At 35.5% G+C, this 23,175-nt stretch overlaps 1 protein-coding gene across 1 annotated transcript in view; it reads right to left on the bottom strand.

Moving 5' to 3' along the window:
* The window catches only part of Adgrg7 (adhesion G protein-coupled receptor G7), a 33,590-nt gene that overhangs the window by 5,743 nt on the left and 4,672 nt on the right, over positions 1–23,175 (bottom strand). Inside the window, exons 2-14 of the mRNA XM_048346503.1 lie at positions 18,475–18,588; positions 17,350–17,454; positions 15,741–15,853; positions 14,253–14,402; positions 12,890–12,987; positions 11,084–11,217; positions 10,699–10,803; positions 8,090–8,253; positions 7,645–7,800; positions 5,959–6,071; positions 2,165–2,508; positions 931–1,027; positions 64–219 (exon numbers count right to left, since the gene is read on the bottom strand). Coding sequence (XP_048202460.1) covers positions 64–219; positions 931–1,027; positions 2,165–2,508; positions 5,959–6,071; positions 7,645–7,800; positions 8,090–8,253; positions 10,699–10,803; positions 11,084–11,217; positions 12,890–12,987; positions 14,253–14,402; positions 15,741–15,853; positions 17,350–17,454; positions 18,475–18,588 — 1,849 coding nt within the window. The remainder of the gene's footprint in view (positions 1–63; positions 220–930; positions 1,028–2,164; positions 2,509–5,958; positions 6,072–7,644; positions 7,801–8,089; positions 8,254–10,698; positions 10,804–11,083; positions 11,218–12,889; positions 12,988–14,252; positions 14,403–15,740; positions 15,854–17,349; positions 17,455–18,474; positions 18,589–23,175) is intronic.

The raw sequence follows: 23,175 nt of genomic DNA, 5'->3' as shown, positions 1-23,175 counted from the left end.
TTGTGGTGCTGTATGATCTCCTGGATTAGTCTTCTTGGAAACTTTACTCACAGAGACTCTTACCTTGTCAAATTCTGGTTATTCTTCCATAGCACTTTCACTGTGATTATAATAAATATACCAATATTGATGATAAGGATAATGGTTATAGGTATTAGTAATGACCACAAAAATGGGTGTGATATAAAACCATTACGGTTTAAAATTGCCAACCAGCAGCTGTGAAAAAAAGAAATTATATCATGAGAGAAAAATATAAATGCTGGCTTCTTATAATATTAACATTATTAGCACCCACCTCACTGAAATACCTGCTTAAAGCCTGTATGCCTGTACATGGTGCATATTTACAATCAGGAATTCAACCCACTATGTTAGTGCACACCTGTAATCTTCCTGTAATTCAGGAGGCTGGGGCAGGAGGATCACATGTTTGAAGCCTGAGCTACATAGAAAGACTATGTAAAAAAAAACAAATTCAACATGCTAGACTTGGTTCTTCCAAATTTATCTTTGAGTCAGTATGAGCTAGTGGAAAGAATCAGGCTTTTGAGTCAAGCAGTCCTAAATTACTATTACTGTCATCATTGGTATGATCATCATTCTGTTGCTGTGGATCAAAACTCAAGATATAGGGTACTCTAAGAAGGAACTCTAGCACTGATTTTCAAACTTAATAAAGGAGGGAAAATTAATGTAATGTAAGAAAGTTTAGATCTGTAAATTTAGAAAGTGGATACTGACAGGTCAGGGGTTTTGACACTGGAAATTTCCAACACCACAATTCAAACACAATATATTCTTTGAGAACTGAAAATATTCACTGCTGAATATGACAACATAATACTTGCAAAGTGAAGCTTGGAGTTCATATCACCCAGAAGTTATCATTGTACCTCAAAGAAAGGGACATTTAAAATATAAACTCACATTTCCTCTTGTCGGTATTCTAACTCCCAGTTGGGATCCTTCATATTCTGAGCATAAGTTGTTCCCACTGTTACACCCACTATAATAGCTGGGACTCCTATGTGACAAAGAAATGTACAAAATTAATCATTTATCCAAGACAAGTATTAATTATAAAAGACCATGAATGAATTATACATCTGACCCTGTTGTACTGTTCTTTCCACTTCAGATAATGTACAGACCCATAGATGTAGGTCAACAGTAGACAGAATTTTTCATTTTTCTTTCTTTTGTTGTACTGACTCCATATACCAATTGTATATTAAATCTCATTTCTTTGTACCTCTTAACACAAGTTGGATCTTGAAATGATAGGATTCCGACTCTGCCTTCTTTCTTGGAGAGAATCTAGTAAAAATTTCATGATTTTTTTTTCTTAATGAGTCACTTTGACTTCCTTTTTAAAAATATTTATCTTAAAGTACCTACTAAGTTAATTAGTTCAGTCTATATTGCAAATGAACTAATAAAGAGATTTTTTTAAGTTAACACCTTATGTTATCTTGTAATTCTTTAAAAATTTTACTTTATTTTTTATTTTATTGTGAAGGTGATGTACAGAGGGGTTACAGCTATATGAGTCAGGTAATGAGTACATTTCCCTTTGAACAGTGTCACCTCCTCCCTCATTCTCTCCTAGTTTTTCCCCTCCCAGCTTCCTTCCCCCCAAAGTTGTATAGTTCATTTCCAACATAGTAGGTTTCACTGCTGAATTGGTTCCCCCTTTTTCCCATCATTTCTGTGCTTCCCTTTTTTCTCTCCAAGTCAGATAAACTTATATACATGGCAAAAGGTACAGAAATTTGAAGAAAAAACAACAACACAAAAACACAACAAAACACTGACAGAAGGGAATAAACCAAAGAAAACAGGAAAGAAAAAAAAAGATCCACAAACAGTACAATAAAAAGCCTCTTGCTTACATTTCTTGGAGTTATTTGATAAGCATCTTTTTATATGATCATACGCACTTAGCTATTGAGTATTTGGTAGCCTTATCTTACATAATAGTTTTGATCACTCTGCCTCCTTCACAAGAGTGGTACTAGGCAGAAAGTATTCTTAGTATTATTACACAGTCTTCTACCTCAAAGTCTTTTGATAGTAGGCCTTTAACAGGTGTTTTGTTCGTTTAGATTAAATGATTACAACAAAATTCAGTCCCTCAACAAGTAGTTATGCAAACACTTACCCCATCCAATTAATGAGATGAAGAGAATAAAATGAGAAGGAAGAGGCTTCATTGTCCTGATGAGAAGGAAGTAGAACTGCACAGCATTGAGTCCATTCCAGGTAAATGTCACTAGCAGGAAATAGTGCAGCAAGGCAGCAAACACCGTGCATGAGGGATTGGGGATGTCAATGGAGTCTTTTTCAGGAATTGTGTTTGCAGCGTGAATATTAGTTTCAGTATAATTTTTGTTTAGGTTCTTGTTTTGGGTATTTTCAATTCCAAACACAAAGAAGAGGTTGAAAATCAACATTGATGTGCACAGGTTGACTAATACCCAGGTGATTGTGGTTTTTCTGACTTTCCTGGAGAAACAAAAATCAATAAACAGTTTCAAAGTGCTAGTTACTCTCCAAGTATAGCTCCCAGTGAGCTCTTATTGCCAGTAATATCTTCTTCCAGCCCTGCTTTGTTCCTTCATCTAAATAATACCAGAAAGCTGACATTCATGACTGACTAATCCATCAAGCCAAACAATGTTTAAGGAACATGGTACTTTCCAGGCCCACAACAACATTTTCAATTCTTTTAAAACTACTGGAGGAAGAAGAAAAAATAATTTTTGGTAAAAAAATATTAACATGTTTGTCTTACATCAATGTAGTCATAAACTATAGTTATTAATCTGGATTTTTTTATAAGGAAGAAGTTTCATTTAAAGATAAAAGGGCTAAGACATGGAAGTTATAACACAACCCTCATGGCAGTGTTCTCAGGACACAGCACTCTTGGGGTTGTGAGCATGATGGAAAAAGGCTGGTTACTGTGCTATACATGAAGTGCTCTGAGTGTACAGTGATGGAAAAAAGATGCCACTGTCCTAACATCCTAAGTGAACCTTGATTTTCAGCCCAGCTATCATCTGACTGCAAACTCCCAAAAGAATTCAGAAAAACTAGAAGATAAATACATCCCTCTGAGCCTAATGGAGCCACAGAATCTTTAGAAAAGAAACTGTTTTACACCTCTAAGTTTTAAGAATTTATGCAGCTTCCTTAGAAGAAGCTCTAATGGCAGTCATCCAGCTCAAAATAGAAAACTATGACACAGTAATAGAGGAACCTGCACTTGAATGTAGAGAAAAATCTTAAATTTTTAACAAGAAATTTTTAAGAAGTGACACTGAAAATTGAGCCCAGGGCCTTGGTCAAATTAGGCAAATACACAGTAACTAATTTTTAATGCACTTAAAATTTTTTAATTAAGCCTAAATATATTGAAAATGAACCACAGCAATATGTTTGAATCAGAACTATATGACGTTTAGCTTTATATTACATCTAGGAAATGAGGCCCCCCCACAAACATTCTTAATGTTTTAATTTGTTTCCTAGTTATTGCTCCTGGTGCTATTCTTTATCATTTGAGTAAACTAATGGTTACTAGCTTTTGGATGTACTATGCACAACAAATTTCTCTTTTTCCACAAGACACATGAGCCCTCTAAGGAACCCTCTTTCATTAGCATATCTCTGATGAATGAATGCTCCAAATATTACTTTGGAAAAGTCTGGCTGATTGTTAAGTCTTCAACATGTTGTGAACAGTTGTATTATTGTAAAATATGACTGAGAACTCTGTTCCTTGGTTGGAAGGTATAATTTTTAGGCTGCAGAACCAAGTACCCTTCAAAAAGACCACTCCCACCCAGCACTCATTTCACATTTACCTAATGTCATTGTTCTGAGAGACAGGGTTGTTCCTCTGGTTTTGTCTGTAGATTGGTTTTATTTCCTAGGGATTTTCCGAAGGTGATATGAGCCTGTGTGTGCTGTACCGTGTGGTATGGGATGCAGTATGTGTAGAATGCTGGCTTGGGATATGTGTGACATGGTGCATGTATGAGTTCTATGCTAGCCACATGTGCATCTTCAGACTGGCAGACATGGCAGAGGCAGTTCTATCCTATATCATATTACAATTTTGTGGGTCCTGTGGCATATAGTTCTAAAGTAATGAAGTTATAAAAACCTCTATTCAGTACTTATCATTGCATATTTATTATGTGCATCCCTTAGATTCTTGTGAATTGGATGTCCTCATTAAATGAGCATGTGCTGGCAAAACTGGTTCAACACCTGCAACAAACTAAAACTAGATCCTTATATATCACCCTGTACCAAAATCAATTCCAAATGGATCGAAGACCTCGAAATAAAAACAGATACCCTGAAAACACTAAAAGAAGGAGTTGGAGAAACACTTGGGCTCCTTGGCACAGGACAAAACTTTCTTAACAAAGACCCAGAAATGCTACAAATCAAGGAAAGGATGGAAAAATGGGACTGCATCAAACTGCAGAGCTTCTGCACGGCAAAGGACATAGCTCACAAGATAAACAGAAAGCCCACAGACTGGGAGAAGATCTTTACCAGCCATACAGTGAAAAAAAAGGCCTCATATCTAAAATATATGCAGAACTAAAAAAATTACCTCCCTCCAAAACAAAACCACAAAGAACCAACAGCCCCCTCAACAAGTGGGCTAAAGACTTAAAAAGAGACTTCTCTGATGAGGAAATGTGAATGGCCAAGAGACATATGAAAAAGTGCTCTATATCACTGGCCACAAAAGAAATGCAAATCAAAACAACATTGAGATTCCATCTCACCCCAGTAAGAATGTCCTTTATCAAGAAAACTAACAATAATTAATGTGGGAGGGGATGTGGCCAAAAGGGAACCCTACTTCATTGTTGGTGGGAATGTAAACTGGTTCAGCCACTCTGGCAAGCAGTATGGAGATTCCTCAGAAGGCTAAATATAGAACTCCCCTATGACCCAGCAGCCCCACTTTTGGGTATCTATCCAAAAGACCACAAACAAAATCACACTAAAGCCACCAGCACAACAATAGCACAATTTGTCATAGCTAGAATCTGGAACCAACCCAGATGCCCCTCAGTAGACGAATGGATCAGGAAAATGTGGTTCATATACACAATGGAATTTTATGCCTCAATCAGAAAGAATGTCATTGCCCCATTCGTAAGAAAATGGAAGGACTTGGAAAAAATTATACTAAGTGAAGTGATCCAGACCCAAAGAAACATGGACTCTATGGTCTCCCTCATAGGGAATAATTAGCACGGGTTTACGCTAGTCACAGCAGAGGATCACAAGAGCCTAATAGCTGTGCCCCTATGAACACATAAGATGATGCTAATTGAAATGAACTCAGTGTTATGGAAATGAGTGTTGTATCACTGTTGTAATCACTTTCAACATGCGATGTGAAACCGTAGCTTCTATTGTTGATGATCCTCTTGTATCCCTTCCTGTGGTTGTACCCACACTATCACTGTATCTCATCTGAGTACCCTGGATACTGTATATACTGGTATTTGAACTAGCAAAGGGGAAGGAAATATCGAAATTGAGAGACAAAGGATAAAAAGACAAACGACTCCAAAAGCAATCCTTGCAAAACCATTTGGTGTAAACCAACTGAACAACTCATGGGGGGAGAGGGAAAAGGGGAGGGGGGAGGGAGGAATGAGGGAGGAAGTAACAAACAGTACAAGAAATGTACCCAGGGCCTAATGTATGAAACTGTAACCTCTCTGTACAGCACTTTTACAATAAATAAGAAAAAAATAAAAATAAAAAATGTTGACTAAGAAAAAAAGAAAATGAGCATGTGAAACTCTTGAGCTCTTCTCTAGTTCAGGAGGACTGCACTCTGATGAGAACACACATGGAGCATTACACCAGGATAGCACTTTCTCTGTGAGAAGCACCTCTTTCACCTCTTACCTGGTGACAATCTGAAATATGATGGTCAGAGCCAGGCCAGCAATGGAAAGGGCACATCCCAAGATGGATAAAATGTCCAGTGACTTTGGATACTGATAATTCTTTTTGAAACTCTGAAAAAGTAAGTTGATGTATATTTTAAAATAACCATTCCTAAAATGTCAATGAAAGTCAACATCATACAAAGTTAGGCTGACAAAATAACATTATATTCTATTGATCTCCATCCTAAATATACTGCATCATAGCTACTGTGGAATGAACATGTCTTTTTCTCCTTAGGAGACAGTGTTAATAGCCCAATACTAAGGAAAGACATTCTAAAGATTCTAAATATAAGGAAGAATGCTTGCCTTCAAGTGCAAGGCCTTGAATTAAGCCCCCAGCCAGACAAAAATAGTGAGAGGCAGTCTAACAGCTTTCAGAGATGTAAATATGGGTATGTACCATAATTATTCAGTTACTTGTATGGGGCAGCTTTTATATGGTACAGCTTTGTAGTTAAAAGGTTTAAAACATACATAGAATAACTGTGGGGCAAATGTAAGAAATTTAAAGGTTATGCATTTGCATTTTCTTATAATTTGAACAATCCCAAGGGAAAAAAAACGCATTAGTTACGTCAGGTACCAGTGGCTCATGCCTGTAATCCTAACTATTCAGGAGGCTGAGATTTGAGGATTATAGTTCAAAACCAGCCATGTGCTAAGTGAAATGAACTTCAAGTTATGGAAACAAGTGGTATATCACTGTTGTAGTTATTGTCAATATGCCATGTGAAACTATACCCATTTTTTTTATATTCCCTTCCTGTGGTTTTACCCCTGATATCATTGTATCTGATTTTAGTAGCCTAGATATTGTATATATGTGTATTGGAACAAGGAAAGGGAAAGGGAATACCAAAATTGAGAGACAAAGGATAAAAAGACAAACCAATAGCAATACTTACAAAACTATATGGTGTGAACCAGCTCATGGCTGGGAGAGGGAAATGGGGAGGGGGGATGAGGGAGGAGGTAACAAGTTGGATTAGAAATGCACTCACTTCCTTACATATGAAACTGTAATCCCTCTGCACTTCACTTTGAAAAAATAACCAGCCAGGGCAGGGAAGTCTATGAGACTTTTATCTCCAATTAACCACAAAAAGAAATGGAACTGTGGCTCAAATGGTAGACACTACTCTTGAGCAAAAGATCTCAGGGACAGTATTCAGGCCCTGAGTTCAAGCCCTAGTACTAACACACACACACACACACACACACACACACACACACACACACACACACACAGAGCTTGAGATAACTAAACTGTTCATATATCTTTAAAATGTGTGTTGAGACTCACATACTGCACAGCTTCCCTCTGGCCAAAACCACTTACTACTTCAGTAACAGTGTAACAGTGTCTATTAATTCCTCTTCCACACAGAGGCTTTCTTTCTTTCCATGTTAAAAAAAAATAAATTGTGAATTCAATCTATACGAAGCCCAAATAGAATACCTTCCCTTTACCAGCCAGCACTTTTTCAGTTCTATTTACACTTGAATTTTCTATTTAATTTGAGGATCTGTGTAAACTAAATTTTTCTAATCATTTTCTAATGATTTCTAATTAGTGCGTACTAAATTTAGGCATAAGGAAAATTCCTGTCTGACAGGAGATTATGATTAACATTCTTACCATTAACACAGCAAAATTAGTCGTGTGGTTGCACTCACAGCCCAGGAATCCATCTGTTACATTTGTTTTATTACAGCCATATGTGTCCCAATTGTTTGTCGACAGATTCCAGTAGACACAGGCATATGAATAAAGTTGGAATTCTTTTTGGTTGTACTTTGAATGGATAAGACAATTACAATCACTGATATTTTTAATGCTTCATTAGATGGAAAAAAATTAACAGAATGAGACCATCCTAAGAGAAACCAGTTAAAATATATATTTAACATCAGCTAATTTTGTAGCTAAGATAGTTTTAGATAGTTTTACAGAAGATATGTATGAAGATAGATTTAAATGAATCTTACAAAAAGATTTTCTGCAGATTTCATTTACCCAAATTATCCTTGCTTTGTAATTAAGAGGAACCAGGAGTCTTATTTCTGTAAATGGGAAAACTCACCCTTGGATTAAAGACCATTTCAACAGATGCATCTTTCTCATTTTCACCTACTTTTCCTGAGATAATTTTTTGACTGAAATTTGATTTAGTCATAAAAGTTTTGGATTGAAAAAGTTTGTTGTTTTGATATACTACAAAGCCAAACTTTTTAGATTTAGAGTCACCTATGGGGAGAAAGAGGACATTAAAATCAGTACACAAATCTTGGAGTAAATAGGAAGCAGTTTTATGTCATTATTAAACTGAATGGCTGCCTAATATTTGTGTATAGTACAGTAAAATTGTTTACTGGTGAAACTTTACTTAATTGCAATATAATATGTTGATTTTGTAAGATATACTATGCATATTTTGTGGTCGTCTACTAGTGCTGTCTCAAACCTACATACCGTAAACAGATAATAGAAATTTGAATTTCTCTACAAACTTATAAATAAATACATAGGTAGCTTACAAGGGTATGCAAATGTATTAACTGAAATACTGTAAATTCAAAGTGTAATTCCTTAGAAAGGTAAAGTCAAAGTTACTCAAAATAAAACATTAGGAAGAAGGTACTTGAAAAGGGGTGAAATGTGGTCATGGGGAAAAGGGCAGATGAATGTAAAGGAGAAGGGGGAGAAAAATAAGTTCAAGAATCCAGGCTATATCCTATAAAATTAAGAATAGTGAGGGAAGGGGTGAGTAGAGGAAGCATGGGTGGGAATGTTGAATGGGTGACATTGATCAGGATCCATTGTATTCATAGGCTGCTTCGTTAAATAGTGGGTCATTTGTACAACTACTTAAAGATAATAAGAAAAATAGGCAAAGAAGAAAATTTCTGATGTACTTAATGTAATAGATCATAAATTTCCCCTTTTCAGAAGAGGTCTTATTCTATACCTGGGAAGAAAGAATGCTGCATAGAGATACCAAGAAAGATAAAGTGCACAGAGAGGCCTTGCTGTATTTCCCCACTTAATCTATTAACACTAAGGCCTCCTCTTTGACCAATCATGTTTCTATATAGTTGCCCATGTTTGATCATTTCTGTGTAATTGAGCCTGCTTAAAAGCCCCCGAAGAAAAGGTTTTTCAAAACTTCAATGGTACTCTGAGGCTTCAGGAATCTTTGCAACAGATAACATGGGAATTCCTAAAAGATAGTGAGCCTCTACCCTCTCATTCTGCACTCCTTTCAGTCTCACCTCACATATGTATCTCTTCATCTTATCCTTTGTAATGTACTTTGTAATAAACCAACAAACATGTTTCCCTGAGTGTTGTGAAGTACTAAAGGCAATTAATTAAAACCCAAGAAGAGAGTTATGGGGACCCTGATTTCCAACTGCTTTTACATGTGGTCTCTTCACAGTTTTCAAGAATGCATGCTACAGTTGCCATATTGTACAGTCTTTAACTAGTTCTTTTTATATTACATTTTATATTCTTTGTCCTATGTTTTTAATGAGAGAAGCAACCCATGTTGGAATTTCCTACATACATGTTTAGTGTGTCTTGATATACAGAAACCTACAGTTTTCTACATGAGCAAGGCATGATCTTGTACACTTGTAATTCAGTCACGTGGGTGGCTGAGGCAGAGGATCACAAGTTCAAGGCCACCTTATGACACATTGTCAGGTCAAGGACAGCCTGGGCTATCTAGTAAGAATTTGACTCAAAAAAACAAACAAATGAAAATGTTTATAAACCTAAGCATGTTGTACATGACAAAACTGTACCTATAAGTTTCTAAAATGTCCTTTCAGTCTAATCTAGATCTGTGTCTCCTAATACTGTTTTCAACCTATTCAACTACATTGCTTATTTATGTGGAATAAAAAAAATAGATTCATACCTTTCTCTAAACACAAAAAATAAATTCCAGGTGGACCAAAGACTTAACTGTGGATAGAAATATTAAAACTATTCAGGAAGCTACCATGATGACTTCAGGATAGGAAAAGTTTTCTTTAAGGAAAACACAGAGCACCACTTATAGAGGGAAAGATACACATTGGATACATCAACACATTATAAATTAAAATTTTGGCATTGCTCCAAACATAAAAATCTAAACGAAAACGACAGACCAAAGAAAACATATTAGCAACTTACATAACTGTCAAAGGATTAGTATTCAGAACCAATAAAGCTTTCAGTGATAAAAAGGAAAAGGAAAAAACCAAACTATGAACACTCTTCTTTTGTTATTTTCTGAGTCAGAGTCTCATTACATAGCCCAAGCTTACTATGAACTTGTGATCCTGTTGCTTCTGCCTCCCAAGTGCTGGGATTACTGGCATGCACCATGATGCCTGGACAATGGCTTCAAAACATAGAAATCTAAAAGAAAACCACTTTAGAAAATTTTTCTGGAGAAATACAGATCTGTCTGAATTTTGCATTTCAATTCTACATTCCAAAAAGGATTTGAAAAGAAAAAAAGTATCTACAACTTGAAATAGTAGAAATGAGATTTCTGTAATTTATCAGTGTCCCAAATATACTCAAACCAAGTTATTAGATGTAAAACTTAGTAGATACTACTTCTCTAAGTGGATTTGAAGTTATGAATTCCATAAACTTTGATTTATTAAAAATGTAATGAAGTTTTAGACTAACTTTTCTTGGTTTTGAGCAAGATCTGAAGTTCTGTTCGTCCGTCTGGATTAAGTTTGTCCACATTTTCTGCAACTATGGACCCAGAAACCAGAGAATCACTTGATCCTATGGGAAGGAAAAAAGTTGTGTAACATTAATCAAAGCAAATGCATATATAAAATGTTACAGTTGACTGCATCTTGAGATCACAACCTCAGGTGCAGTCCTGGCCTGTCAGTACCTCCATGCTCAATAAAAATTATTTTTCCATAAAAAATATTATAGTGGAATCCTTTTATACAATTAATATATGCTGAAAAGTCTACATTGTAATGAATAGGAGATTATTTATGATTCAGAGCATACTCTTTTTAGCTATTATGATCCTATGAAGTAAAGAGCTCACCTTTCTGTACAGAGAAGCGAACATTTTCAGAATGTTCATGAATTCCTGGATTAAAGGACTGAATTGCTACATTAGGTTCCACCACTGACTCATTGTATAAAGTCAAGGAATAATTTTCCATTTGTTCAATAAGCCTACAGACAATGAAACATAACAAGTTAGTATTTTACAAAGTTTGTCATAAACCCCGAGATGTCTGTTTTCTACCACATTATAGTGGAAAGGCATGAGCACAGATCTTACAAGGTCACAATGATGTCGACTTTTGCTCAAAAATAATTGTTTCTCCTCTTCAACATAGTCTCGTTTTAATATATGTATAGTCTTCCCACCTTATTTACTACATGCAGTTTTGACTCAACCCTAAATGCATGCTGGTTATAATTATTAGAAAACTGACAACTACTTGTAGAAATGTCACTTAAGGAAAAATGAGTTGTGTGGACAAAGATTATGTATGGGAGTGTTGACTGTTCATAGTATTAAAATCCCTAAAACAATCCAAAAGCTTGCTCATATAAGGCAGTAATCTAAGCTTATGATGTATTGATTGATATTTATGCTTTTTTTGTTGTTGCTGTCAGTTGTGGGGCTTGAACCCAGAGCCTGCGCACTGTCCCTGAGCCTCTTTGTGCTCAAGGCTAGCATTCTACAACTTGAGCCACAGAGCCACTTCTGGTCTTTTTGTGTATGGTTAACTGGAGATAAGAGTCTCTCTGGGACTTTTCTGCCCAGGCTGGCTTCAAACAAAGATCCTCAGATCTCTGCCTCCTGAGTAGCTAGGATTACAGGCATGTGTATGAAGGTACAAACATGGAAATACACAAAAGATAAAATATCTGGAATATATACTAGTGGGCAAATGAAGGCAGGATCATTTTAAGAACTTTCTCATCATATGTTTTCTTAATTATCTACAGTGAGCTTTCCATACTTAAATATGCAAGGAATTTATAAAGACGAAGTCCCAGCAAATGGTCTCTATGAATAAAGTTCAATTCTGAAACAAATATACAACAAAAGTAATCAAATCACAGGAATGGGGGTGGGGTGGAGAGTTGGATTCTGTTTCTTGTTTCAATATAACTAGGAAAAATCTGAAGGATAGGTAATCAAAGCACACCAGAAACTCAGGAAATGAGAGCTGAGGTATGTAATGCAATGACAAAAAAAGACAAATGACTACAAAAGCAATACTTGTAAAACTGTTTGGTGTAAACCAACTGAACAATTCATGGGGGGAGAAGGAAAGGAGGAAGGGGAAGGGGAGGAATGAGGGAGGAGGTAACAAACGGTACAAGAAATGTATCCAATGCCTAATGTATGAAACTGTAACCTCTCTGTACATCAGTTTGACAATTAAAAAAAAATAGTAGGAAAAAAAAAAGAGTTGGAAGAGCCCCTTTGGTGTAGAGGTTGCTTGTTTGGTCATACCAACCAAGGATAGGGGCACCAGTTCTAATCTAAATCAGCCCAATTGACTCTTGTCTCTCAGACCATGACTATCCCTAGAATCAAGAGGTAACATGCACTATTTCTTGTTAATAACAAGGTCAAGGAGAAAGCCAACAACACATGGGCTACCAGTGTACAGAGTGCCTGCCTAGCAAGCACAAGGCTTTCTTCAAATCCCAGTACCACTGCCAAAGAGGAAAAAAAACAGTCAAACCGTTCTGTCTATATTCCAGAAGGATCAACCAGTTACTGCATGCATGAGAGAAATAGACTCCCCTCTACTTACTAATGCTTTAGCCGAGGAAAGTAAATAGCACTTTGCCATGTCTTTCTAAATTGAAATGTGCTTACGTGGTAAAGGTGTTATTATTAGCAGCAGCAGCTATTTGAAAAACATTCTCTCTAACATCCAGGAGTTGACTAACTGTGGTTACAGCAAGCTTCTTTGCCTGGGAAGGGAAAGGCAGTGGTTATCATAGAAGACACAAATCATTTGTTAACATCATCATGAAGAAGTATCATAGTCAGAAGGAGCATCACTAGAATGATCATGCAAGAGCAATAAAATTTCAAAACCAGTATTTTAGTTTGCTTGTGATATATGTAAGATTGCAGTGACCCAAAAAAGGAGAAAGTGAAACTATACATTAAGCTAATGAATTAGGAAGGTCAGCTCTCTGAATTTGACCTCATAATACTGTAATGTTATTCACAGAACTCCGTCCCACCCCTAAGAACACAAAAGCAAATACCTGAATAAAAAATGTAGGGCAAAATAAGGACAGTGCAAGGTTGATTGTTACAATGCTGTAGGTAGCCATAATTAGCAAATTTCATATTTATTTATATAACTAGGAAGTAGAAAAGTTATACGTAGTTTTCTTACATTTCAAAACTCGGAAGTATAGAGAGAAGGTCTTTGGGCAATTGATTATTTAGCTGTCTGTTTCATTGGCTATTTTTCTATAAATACTATATTTGGAGGTCTTTATTCTTTTCTCCTCTTTCTATTTTTGCTAGTTTGTGACTTGAATTTTCAAAGGCTCTTGAATAATATAACTTTTGAATTAAGAAATTTAAAGGGAATGAAAGAAAGGAACATGGATCACCTTGGTGGAGACTGGGTCAGTGCATATTGATGGGTTATCAGTCTTCTCTGTCTTTGCAAATATTGAGTATACAGATTGTTCTCAGACATTCTAATTTAGAGGGCTCTAATATTAGAAACGTATAAACTAGGCTTAAGTTTTGGTGAAGACCAAGACCAAACTGAAAAAATATTAAAAATAAAGAGACCAGAGTCTAAGGTAAGTCATGAATTCTGTGGAATTCACTTGGAATAGAACAGGGAGACTGAGGGGAAGATGTAATGGTCAACGAACTAATAAAATAAAAGATGTGCTTATTCTAAGACATTCTGGAAAATTAAACGTAAGAATCATGATTATCCCACAACATGATGTTTAAACAAGGAACCCTTTTTTCCATTTCTTTGGGAACCCCTCCAAAAGAATTTTCTTCCAAACAGCCTAAAGAAATATAAACCATACTCAAATCATGTCATGAGTAGAGTTTGTGGTCTCTTTCTTTTACGTCTCCTATGCACTTGCCTTATTATTGGGAAGCAAACTCTAGACTTCACATTTACTACAGAAAGATGCTACAACCATGAGCTACATCCCTAACTGCCTCTACCAAGAATCTTGAGTTTTACCTCAGGGGAAGCATTTCTGGATTCATTGAAGATCTGTCCAACCACAGTAGAAGCAGAAATGATGTTCTCAGCAGTTAATCCACTGGTGTTAGATGTTAAAATCTGTGCTGCTGTAGAAATAGCCTGAGAGTCTGTTGTAATATTGTCTATCTGTTTAAAAAAATGTAGTTAACTTTGCACAACTATTTAACACTTCAGAAGCAACTGCCAGTAGAAATTTAGCTGGCTTCACACTCCTGAATATCATGCCTACCCAGTTTTTAAGTGCACTTTTCTTTGATTATATAAAGAATACAGCATTGCAGGCCAATTATTTTCTGTCTTTTCTGTTTTTGTCTGTCATGATTGATTAAGCATTATTGGTTGCCTCAGAGAGAGGTATATTGATATAACCATATCAATATATAAAGTCCAGATGGAAATAAGCACAGAAACTGAAAGCAAATATTTAGAATTGACATGTAAATTTTATACAGTTGGATATAATAGCAGTTTTTTAAAAAAAGTCTGCATTTTATATGTCATTTTCATTTTTCTAACAGCGTATTTTTATTGTATTCTACAAACTATTGGTCAGCAATGAATTAGAAAACTTTTATCTGTCTTTTCAGCGTAGACATTCCTGAAAGCACTAGTGTGGATAACCTCTCCACGTGACAATGTACTACAGGGTTCTGTGTTGTGAGTCCAAAAACACGCAAAACCCATGCTGTCATTACTGCAGTGGAATGTCAAGGTTGAGTAGAGCCCAGTTACTCACTAGATGGCAGCATTTCTTCAAAACATCAAACCCATAGTCGAGGAAGCATCAGAAACAATATTCAATCCATAGACAGAAACAAAATACCCAGAGCATTCAATAACCAGGTCTTGGCTATGTGCTATGCACGTCTTTGATGTTTGGCAGGTATTATCATGTGCAATAGCAAAACAACTTTGTGGGTTGACTCCTCATACCCATTGAAGGCTCAGAGAGGTTTAGAAGCTAACTCAAAGTTCACACTGGAGGAAGCAGCGCTAAGAGTCAAACATTGCTTTGTCAAATTCTAGAGTCTATTCTTTCTTTTAGTCCAAGGGATGGGCATGCCACTGCACATCCTGACCTCTCTGCCTGCCCCACCCCCACCACTGGGACCATCTATGATTAGGAAGTCTGTAGTATAATATGGATTTTAAAATCAAGAGCATTAGTCAACAGGGCTAAACACTTCATTTCCCAAGACTATATTTTTCTATAATCAGGTGCATTAGTACTTCTCTTTGATGTTTAAGAATTAATTGTGATTAAAGGCACAGTGTGTATGAAGAATTCCACACAGTACAGACAAATTTCCTATTTATAGTGGTGGTTTGCTTTATGTTTTTTTTTCCCATTATATTGGTACAAAACCAATACATATTCTGTATTAATTATTGAATTTGAATTAGTAAATTTTTCCTTGCCTAGGCTCATAACATTAGCCAGTTCTGATAGGCTAGAGGACATACTTGCTTTTCCAGGCTTTCCAGACTTTCATTGCAATTTCCTCTTGTTGCATTTTCTAATTTTATCTCTCCATAAGGAGAAAAAGTACACAAACGGATTGCTAATGGTTTGCCCGCTTTCATAGAAAAAGAAAAGAGAACAGTTATATGTTATAAGTTATACCAGTTGCATAAATATTATGAAATATTTCAAATAAATGAACATAACAGGCACATAAAGTCACTATCCAGTGCTTTATGGAGTACACATGGTAAACACAAACACAGTTGAAGTCCTATTTTCATTTACTGAGATCTTAATCAAAAGGCTAGAAAAATGTAAAGACGGATCATGAATAGTTGAGTAAGTACTTAAAATCAATAAGGAAAAGACACATACAGGATTGAGCAATTCAAATAATTTACTTGTATTTCAATAGTAATAGTAATTATATCACAATAGTAAATATCTAAATGTGAAATTCTCCTTAGGATCATTACTGAGAGAAATTCTACAAAATATTTCTCTAAATGATCTAGAAGTGGCTGAATTCTTGAGATGCCCCAGTCTGTAAGAAATGTAAGTTCTTTTCAGCATTGATGAGACAATAGTCAATGCCAAAAAAAGGACAAGTAAAATAATTTTGCAAAGTTGTCTCTAGCTAACAGGAAAGAAGCATAAGTTTCTGAAGACCACTCTTAGAGCATACTGTCCAATGTGGTATTGAAATAAAACAAATTATCAACACCCTACATATTATTGGGTTATATGAAATTTTTATCTTTTCATCCTTTCCCTTAAATAGTTAAATTAATTGTTAGTGTTTTGAAACATATTGGGAATGGAAAATATTATTTGCTCTTTTACTTTGGAATGTCTCTATGGAGGTCAGGTTGTTATGTTCACTTAGATTTGATAAAATTAAATAATGTTCTAAGACAGATAACCAAAATGACAAAGGAGGCAAAGGATTACTGACAATAAATAGACTTAACTGATTCCGTTACTGTTTCAAGATCATGCAGCCTGAAATTGTATGGTGTGAGTCCATAATCCAGATTAATTTTAAAAGTGAGACAAATTATATAACTCAAAAAACAATTATTCACTTGATCAAATTCTAAGAGATAAAATAAGATGAAAAAATTAAGTATACTAATAATGTGATGGTTAGGAGGAATTCACAATCAAATAATCCATGTTAAGCTTCTTTTGGAAAATTAAGGTAATGTGAAGTACCACCATAAATTTTGAGCAATGACATCATAATGGTCCTTCTTCAGTCAGGTGCTGGTACTCAGAAAGCTGAGATCTGAGGATTGGGTTCAGAGCCGGCCTGGGCAGGTAAATCCATGAGATTCTTCTAATTAATCATCAAAAAAGCCAGAAGTGAAGCTATGGCCTGAGTGGCAGAGTGCTATCCTTAAGCAAAAACTCAGGTACACTGTTCAGGCTCTGAGTTCAAGCTCTAGGACTGATACACACACACACACACACACACACACACACACACACACACACACACATCTTTCTTCAAAACTCTCCTTGATACTTATTTCATGGAACAGTGCTAGCTGGAGGGATGGTAGTGATTCTGATTTTTAAATAGAAGATATGGGAGAAAACGCATACCATTTGGTGTGTTCTGGCCACAAGTTTGCAAAGATGGTCCATATCTTCCCACTGCAATTCTGGCAAAAGTAAGTTGCTGAAATGTACTATTTTCACAGAAATTAACTGTAATTGAAAGAAAATGACACTTTTTAATGATGCATTTTATTTGTCTTTTTGAGATTCAAAACCAGATAAAAGGTAAAATTCAAAACTTTGCAATGAAATTTGAAGGATAATAGAAAGCTTATAGAAGGAATTGGCCTGCTGGAAACTTCTATATCATCCTATCTGGTTAAGTTATGTCATTAGAATAATGTTAGAATAATAATAGTTATGTCATTAGAATAGCATATCATATAACCAGTTTTAGTTGAAACAGGCACAGTTTAGACTTCGAGTGGGGTGGAATGTGTGAGAGCACTGTTATAGTAGCAATGATAGTGCTTCTGATTAGAAAATGAAAAACACATGGCCTAAAGAAGCAAAGGGAATTATGAGGATGTGGGTCTTAACAAAAAGGCCCCAAAGCCCCTGAATTATGGACATTTGTAGGACATATTGTTAATAAAAATATAAGGAACTATGAGGGTAATGGCAGGACTCTGATTCCCAAATATGCTGCATGAAGTGCAGGAAGTGCACTTCAGACTAAGAAACAGCCTTGAATTTCAGTACAGAGACATCATTAATTGAAGTCAAAACACTTACTTAACTAAGTTAACTCCTCCAAAAAAAGGAAGACAAAAACTTCATATAAGCATGCACATATGAAGATCCATCTTTATTTGAGAAAAGTTACAGACATTAAACTGGGACATTTTAAGCATGATAATATGATATATCAACATGGGAAAGAGCCTAAGGGAATTACTCATGGCCCTGGATTAGACACTGCAGCCAGCAGGATATACACCTGTAAATTCGATAGGGAAAAACCTTGACAGGAAACAAATCTTGATTATATGGAGCCCCAAAATAAAATGCAGCTGTAGCTGTGCAGCTCATCAACACATGTTAATGATGTCGTCACTGTGCACAGTGCTTGGAGGATCATTAATCAAAGCTTCCAGAAGTCTGACTACCTACTCTTATTATCAGAAAGATTGCCTAAACCTCACCCTAGCATTACCTAAAGTAACTCACCAATTGTACACCTGAGCCCTCTCCACTCTTCTGTACAAATACATCTTCCATTTTCCCAGGTTCCACCATTCCTACAGAACTCCGTAGTGGTGCTTGATGGGGGAGAATATGTACCTGAGGAAAGAATAAATGACAGAATAACATGAGAAATGTCTAATGGGTACCTTGTTTTAAACCTGTGACCATTTTTTGTTTTTATGTAAAACAATTACTTTAAGTATCATTGCTAAGAAATATCCTTTATAGCAATGTCATCAACAAAAAAGAGAATCAACAAATGTATGCAGTCCTTGCTATATGTTATGGATACTGAAAAAACATAGTTGAAAGATACAAAACCTTGCTTAAGGAGATTAGAATTCTTTAAGACAGAGGAGATCTTATGTTCAATACATAGATTGTAGACAGCAATAGATTATTTTGAGAAAAGCCAGATGTAATTGGATGTTACAAGTAAGCAGGATACAAAGTGGAAAATCACAAAAGCATGGAAATTTCTGATGTGTCTAAGGAGAGCATTTAACATTTAGCATTGTTTCTATGTGGAACAACAGCTACACATGGAGTGGGTGATGAAGATCTTTACAGACCAGCCAAGTAGGTTTACTACTGAAAGAAAATACAGGTTCTTAAAACAAAGTAATGGAAGGAATGTCTTCTAGGATGATTCCTCAATCTGTATATTGGAAGTGGCTAAATCTCAAAGATAAAGACCAGTTAAGTGAGGATCTAACTAAAGCATTGGCTCTATGATAGATAGGTATCCTTAGATTCAGGAAACACATGCCAGACATGATTGTAAGGATAAAATGACTACCTAACAATGAGCCAAGCACACTGAGCTGTCTAAATTGATAATTACAATCGATGGTGAAGATATTAAATAAGCCTAATAATACAGGAGGTAGAGTTCTCGCTCTAGTTCCAACAATGATGGAGAAGCCCCCTCTGACATTTTTGGGGAGGTGGTATTAGAGTTTGAATTCATGCCATCACTTGCTAGGAAGGAACCTATCATTTGAGCCATGCCCCACCCAGTTTTTGTTTGTTTTATTTTTCAGATAGGATCTTGCATTTTTGCCCACAGCCAATCTTGGATCATGGCTTTCCTTCCTCCAACTTCTGAAGCTGTGGATAATGATTTTAAACTCTGAACAAAAATTAAAACTTACTTTGAGGGTATTAGACCTCTATGAATGACAGATAGAACTGAAAGATATTCTACATTTATTAAATCTTTCCATTAGGAGCTCTATACAAGCCATGGGACAAAAGTTGTTGCAACGTAGCCAGGCATCAGTGGCTCACACCTGTAATCCTAGCTACTCAGGAGACTGAGTCCTGAGGATGGTGGTTTGAAACCAGCATAGGCAGGGAAGTCTATGAAGACTGTGATCTCCAATTAACTATCAAAAAGCTGAAGTAGAGCGATTGCTCAAGTGGTAGAGTGCTAGCCTTGAGGAAAAAAAAAAAAAAAAGCTCATGGACAGCTCTCAGTTCCTGAGTTGAGGTCCAGGACTGGTGGGGAAAAAAACCATTGCTGACACAAGTTTTAACTGGTTAAAGTATGAGAAAAAGCTATTTTCAGATTCCAGAGTAACTGGAATTTAAAAGCGATATCTCTGAGTGGAGACAAGGAAAAAAAGTGCCAACGTCTGCGTAGAAACTACAGAAGCTCTTCAAACATGGAGAGAAATAAAGTTCTCTTAAAGAGAGCTTTAAGAACCTATGGCTGAATCGCTAAAATATGGAACCAACCCAGATACTCCTCAGTGGATGAATGTATCAAGAAAATGTGGTACATATACACAATGAAATTCTATTAGAAAGAATGACTTGGCCCCATTCATAAGGAAATGGAAAGACTTGGGAAATAAAACAATACTAAGTGAAATAAGCCAGACCCAAAGACACATAAACTCTATGGTTTCATTCATTGGAAACAATTAGTACTTGTCTAGGATAATCCTAGCAGAGGAGCACAATAGCTCAATAGCAATGTACATACGATCACGTAAGATGATGCTAAGCGAAATTAGCTACAAAACTTGGAAATAAGTGGTTTGTCTTATTTTCAATGTATCATATGAAATTATGCCTTTTTCTTTTGTGTTTCTTCCCCATGGTTTTACCCTTGATGTCACTGTAACTGACTTTGGTACACTGGGTGTTGTATGCACATTTATCGAACTAGGGAAGGGGAACACCAAAATGGAGAGACAAATGGTAAAAAGCAAACCAATGCAACAGCAACACTTATAAGACAATATGCTGTAAACCAACTGTACAACTCAGGGGAGAGAGGGGAGGGAATCAAAGAGGGGGGAATGTGAGGGAAAAATGAGGGAGGAGGTAACAAGTTTGATAAGAAATGTACTCACTACCTTACTATGAAACTATAATCCCTCTGTACATTACTCTGACAATAAATACATAAAAAATTTAAAAAGAACCTATGGATAATATCGAGCAGTTTAACATATTATGTAACTGAATTTGCATAAAGCAAGAAGAGAACAAATAGGATCTGCTGACATTATGGTCAAAATTGCTCAAATTTGATTAAAAACTTAAGATACGGATACAAGAAACTCAGCAAATTCTAGGGAAAATAAATACAAGAAAAACTACATGTAGAGAAATTATGGAGACTGCTAAGACTTGAGAAAATTTTGAAAGTAATAAACTACTAAGTCAAATAGTTTGACCAGTCAATGAATAATGCCAAATTCTTCAATCATTTTATCATTCTGATACCAAAATTATGACAAATACTACAAGGAAAGAATATTGCAGGCTAAAAAAATATCACTTACATACCTTTAAAATAGTAAAACAAATTCAGTAATATATAAAACCAATAATGTAACATGACCAAGTAAGATTTATCCCAGTAATACAACAGAAAATCAATTAATTTAATTTACCATCTGAAAGGATAAAAATTAAAAAAAAATCATCTGGCCACTTTGTTAAATTCAGGAGGCAACACGCACCTTACACTTTAAAAAATCCTCAAAAATAAGAAATAAAAGGGAGCTTCTTCAAATGGATAAAAATCACCTATGAGCAGTCCACATTATCATCATATTTTTGTGTTATTTTGAATGCTTTACCTCTAAATTTCACAGAAAAAAAGTAGTTCAGTATAATTGCATTAGCCACTTCTTTTCAATTTTGTATTAAGTTATTAGCTAGTATGTTAGGCAAGAAGAATAAAAGACATAAAGTTAAATGAAATTGGCCCAGTGCTGGTAGCTCACACCTGTAATACTAGCCACTCAGGAGGCTGAGATCTGAGGATTACATTTCTAAACCAGCCCAGGGACGAAAAGTCTTATTAGATTCTTATCTCCAATTAACCAATGAAACCCTGAAAGTGATTCTGTGGCTAAAGTGGTAGAGTGCTACCCTTTGAACAGTGCCCAGGCCCTTAGTTCAAGCCCCAACTGACAAAATAACAACAAAAAAAGGTAAATAAAATAAGGCTATCCTTGGTTGCAAGTAATCAAATCAAATTTCAGGTTGTCTCTAATACAGCTACTGGAATTAATAAATAAATTTAGCAATTTCAAATTACATTAAGTCATCTTTGTTATATATTAGCAACAATTGAAAAATATAATTATAAAATAATTTTATTTAAATTAGCATCAAAAATCATAAAACTCAGTAATAAATTAACCAAATATGAGCAATGCCTCACTACTGAGAAAAGTTTAAAAATACCTAAATAAATGAAATGCATGCATATATGAGTAAAAGGCACATGTTCAGATTCTATTCTCCTCAAATTAACGCATTTAAAGTGCTCCATTTGTTGTAATATTAATACACAAATTTATTGTTTCTTATTTTCTTTGTAGATTTCTGAACCCTAATGTTTTCAGCATGATCGATTAGTTAGTTTCTCATAGTAGGATATCAGTCTATACATATATTTGTATAATTTTGCCCAGAATTGTTTCATATATTTTGAATCTGTACTAACTGATGGCTACTATGAAGAACTATGGATTTTTCCTTCTATCACAGAATAATATGCTCTTGTACTTCATAATGCTTTTTACCTGTAAGTCTTACTTCTGATATAACTATTACAAACTCACTTTGGTTTTGATTACTGTTTACCTAGAATTGTTTTTTATCATCCTTTTTTTTCACATAAAATGCCATTAGTAGTATAATACTTTGTATAAATAGTATGGCTTCTTTGTTTGGTTTTAATGGTATCTGACATAATACTTTTAAAACAGATGAATTTAATGTATTTGAATTTGTGTTTATATTTTTAGTACTTTATTGAAGCCACAGACTTACTTTGTTGTGTCCTATGGTATTATTTGTTTTATTACATTGATTTTTCTGTTTTATTTCATTCTGTGTGTGTGTGTGTGTGTGTGTGTGTGTGTGTGTGTGTGTATGCCAATCCTGGGACTTGAGCTCAGGGCCTGGAAGCTTGCTCAAGGCTAGCACTCTACCACTTGAACCACAGCTCAGTTCCAGATTTTTGGTGGTTAATTGGAAACAAGAGTCTCACAGATTTTCCTGCCTATACTAGCTTCAAGCTGTTGTGCTCAGATCTTAGCCTCCTGGGCAGATAGGATTACAGGCATGAGACACTGGAGCCCAGTTACTATAGTTTTTATTTATGGTAAACTTTACTCAGTATTAAGGATTAATGAAATAGTTCAATAAAAT

Source organism: Perognathus longimembris, chromosome 5 (genome assembly GCF_023159225.1).
Source record: "Perognathus longimembris pacificus isolate PPM17 chromosome 5, ASM2315922v1, whole genome shotgun sequence".
In the NCBI taxonomy this organism is placed as follows: domain Eukaryota; kingdom Metazoa; phylum Chordata; class Mammalia; order Rodentia; family Heteromyidae; genus Perognathus; species Perognathus longimembris.
Note: the sequence above shows the minus strand (reverse complement) of the source record. Positions and strands in the feature narration are given on the sequence as shown.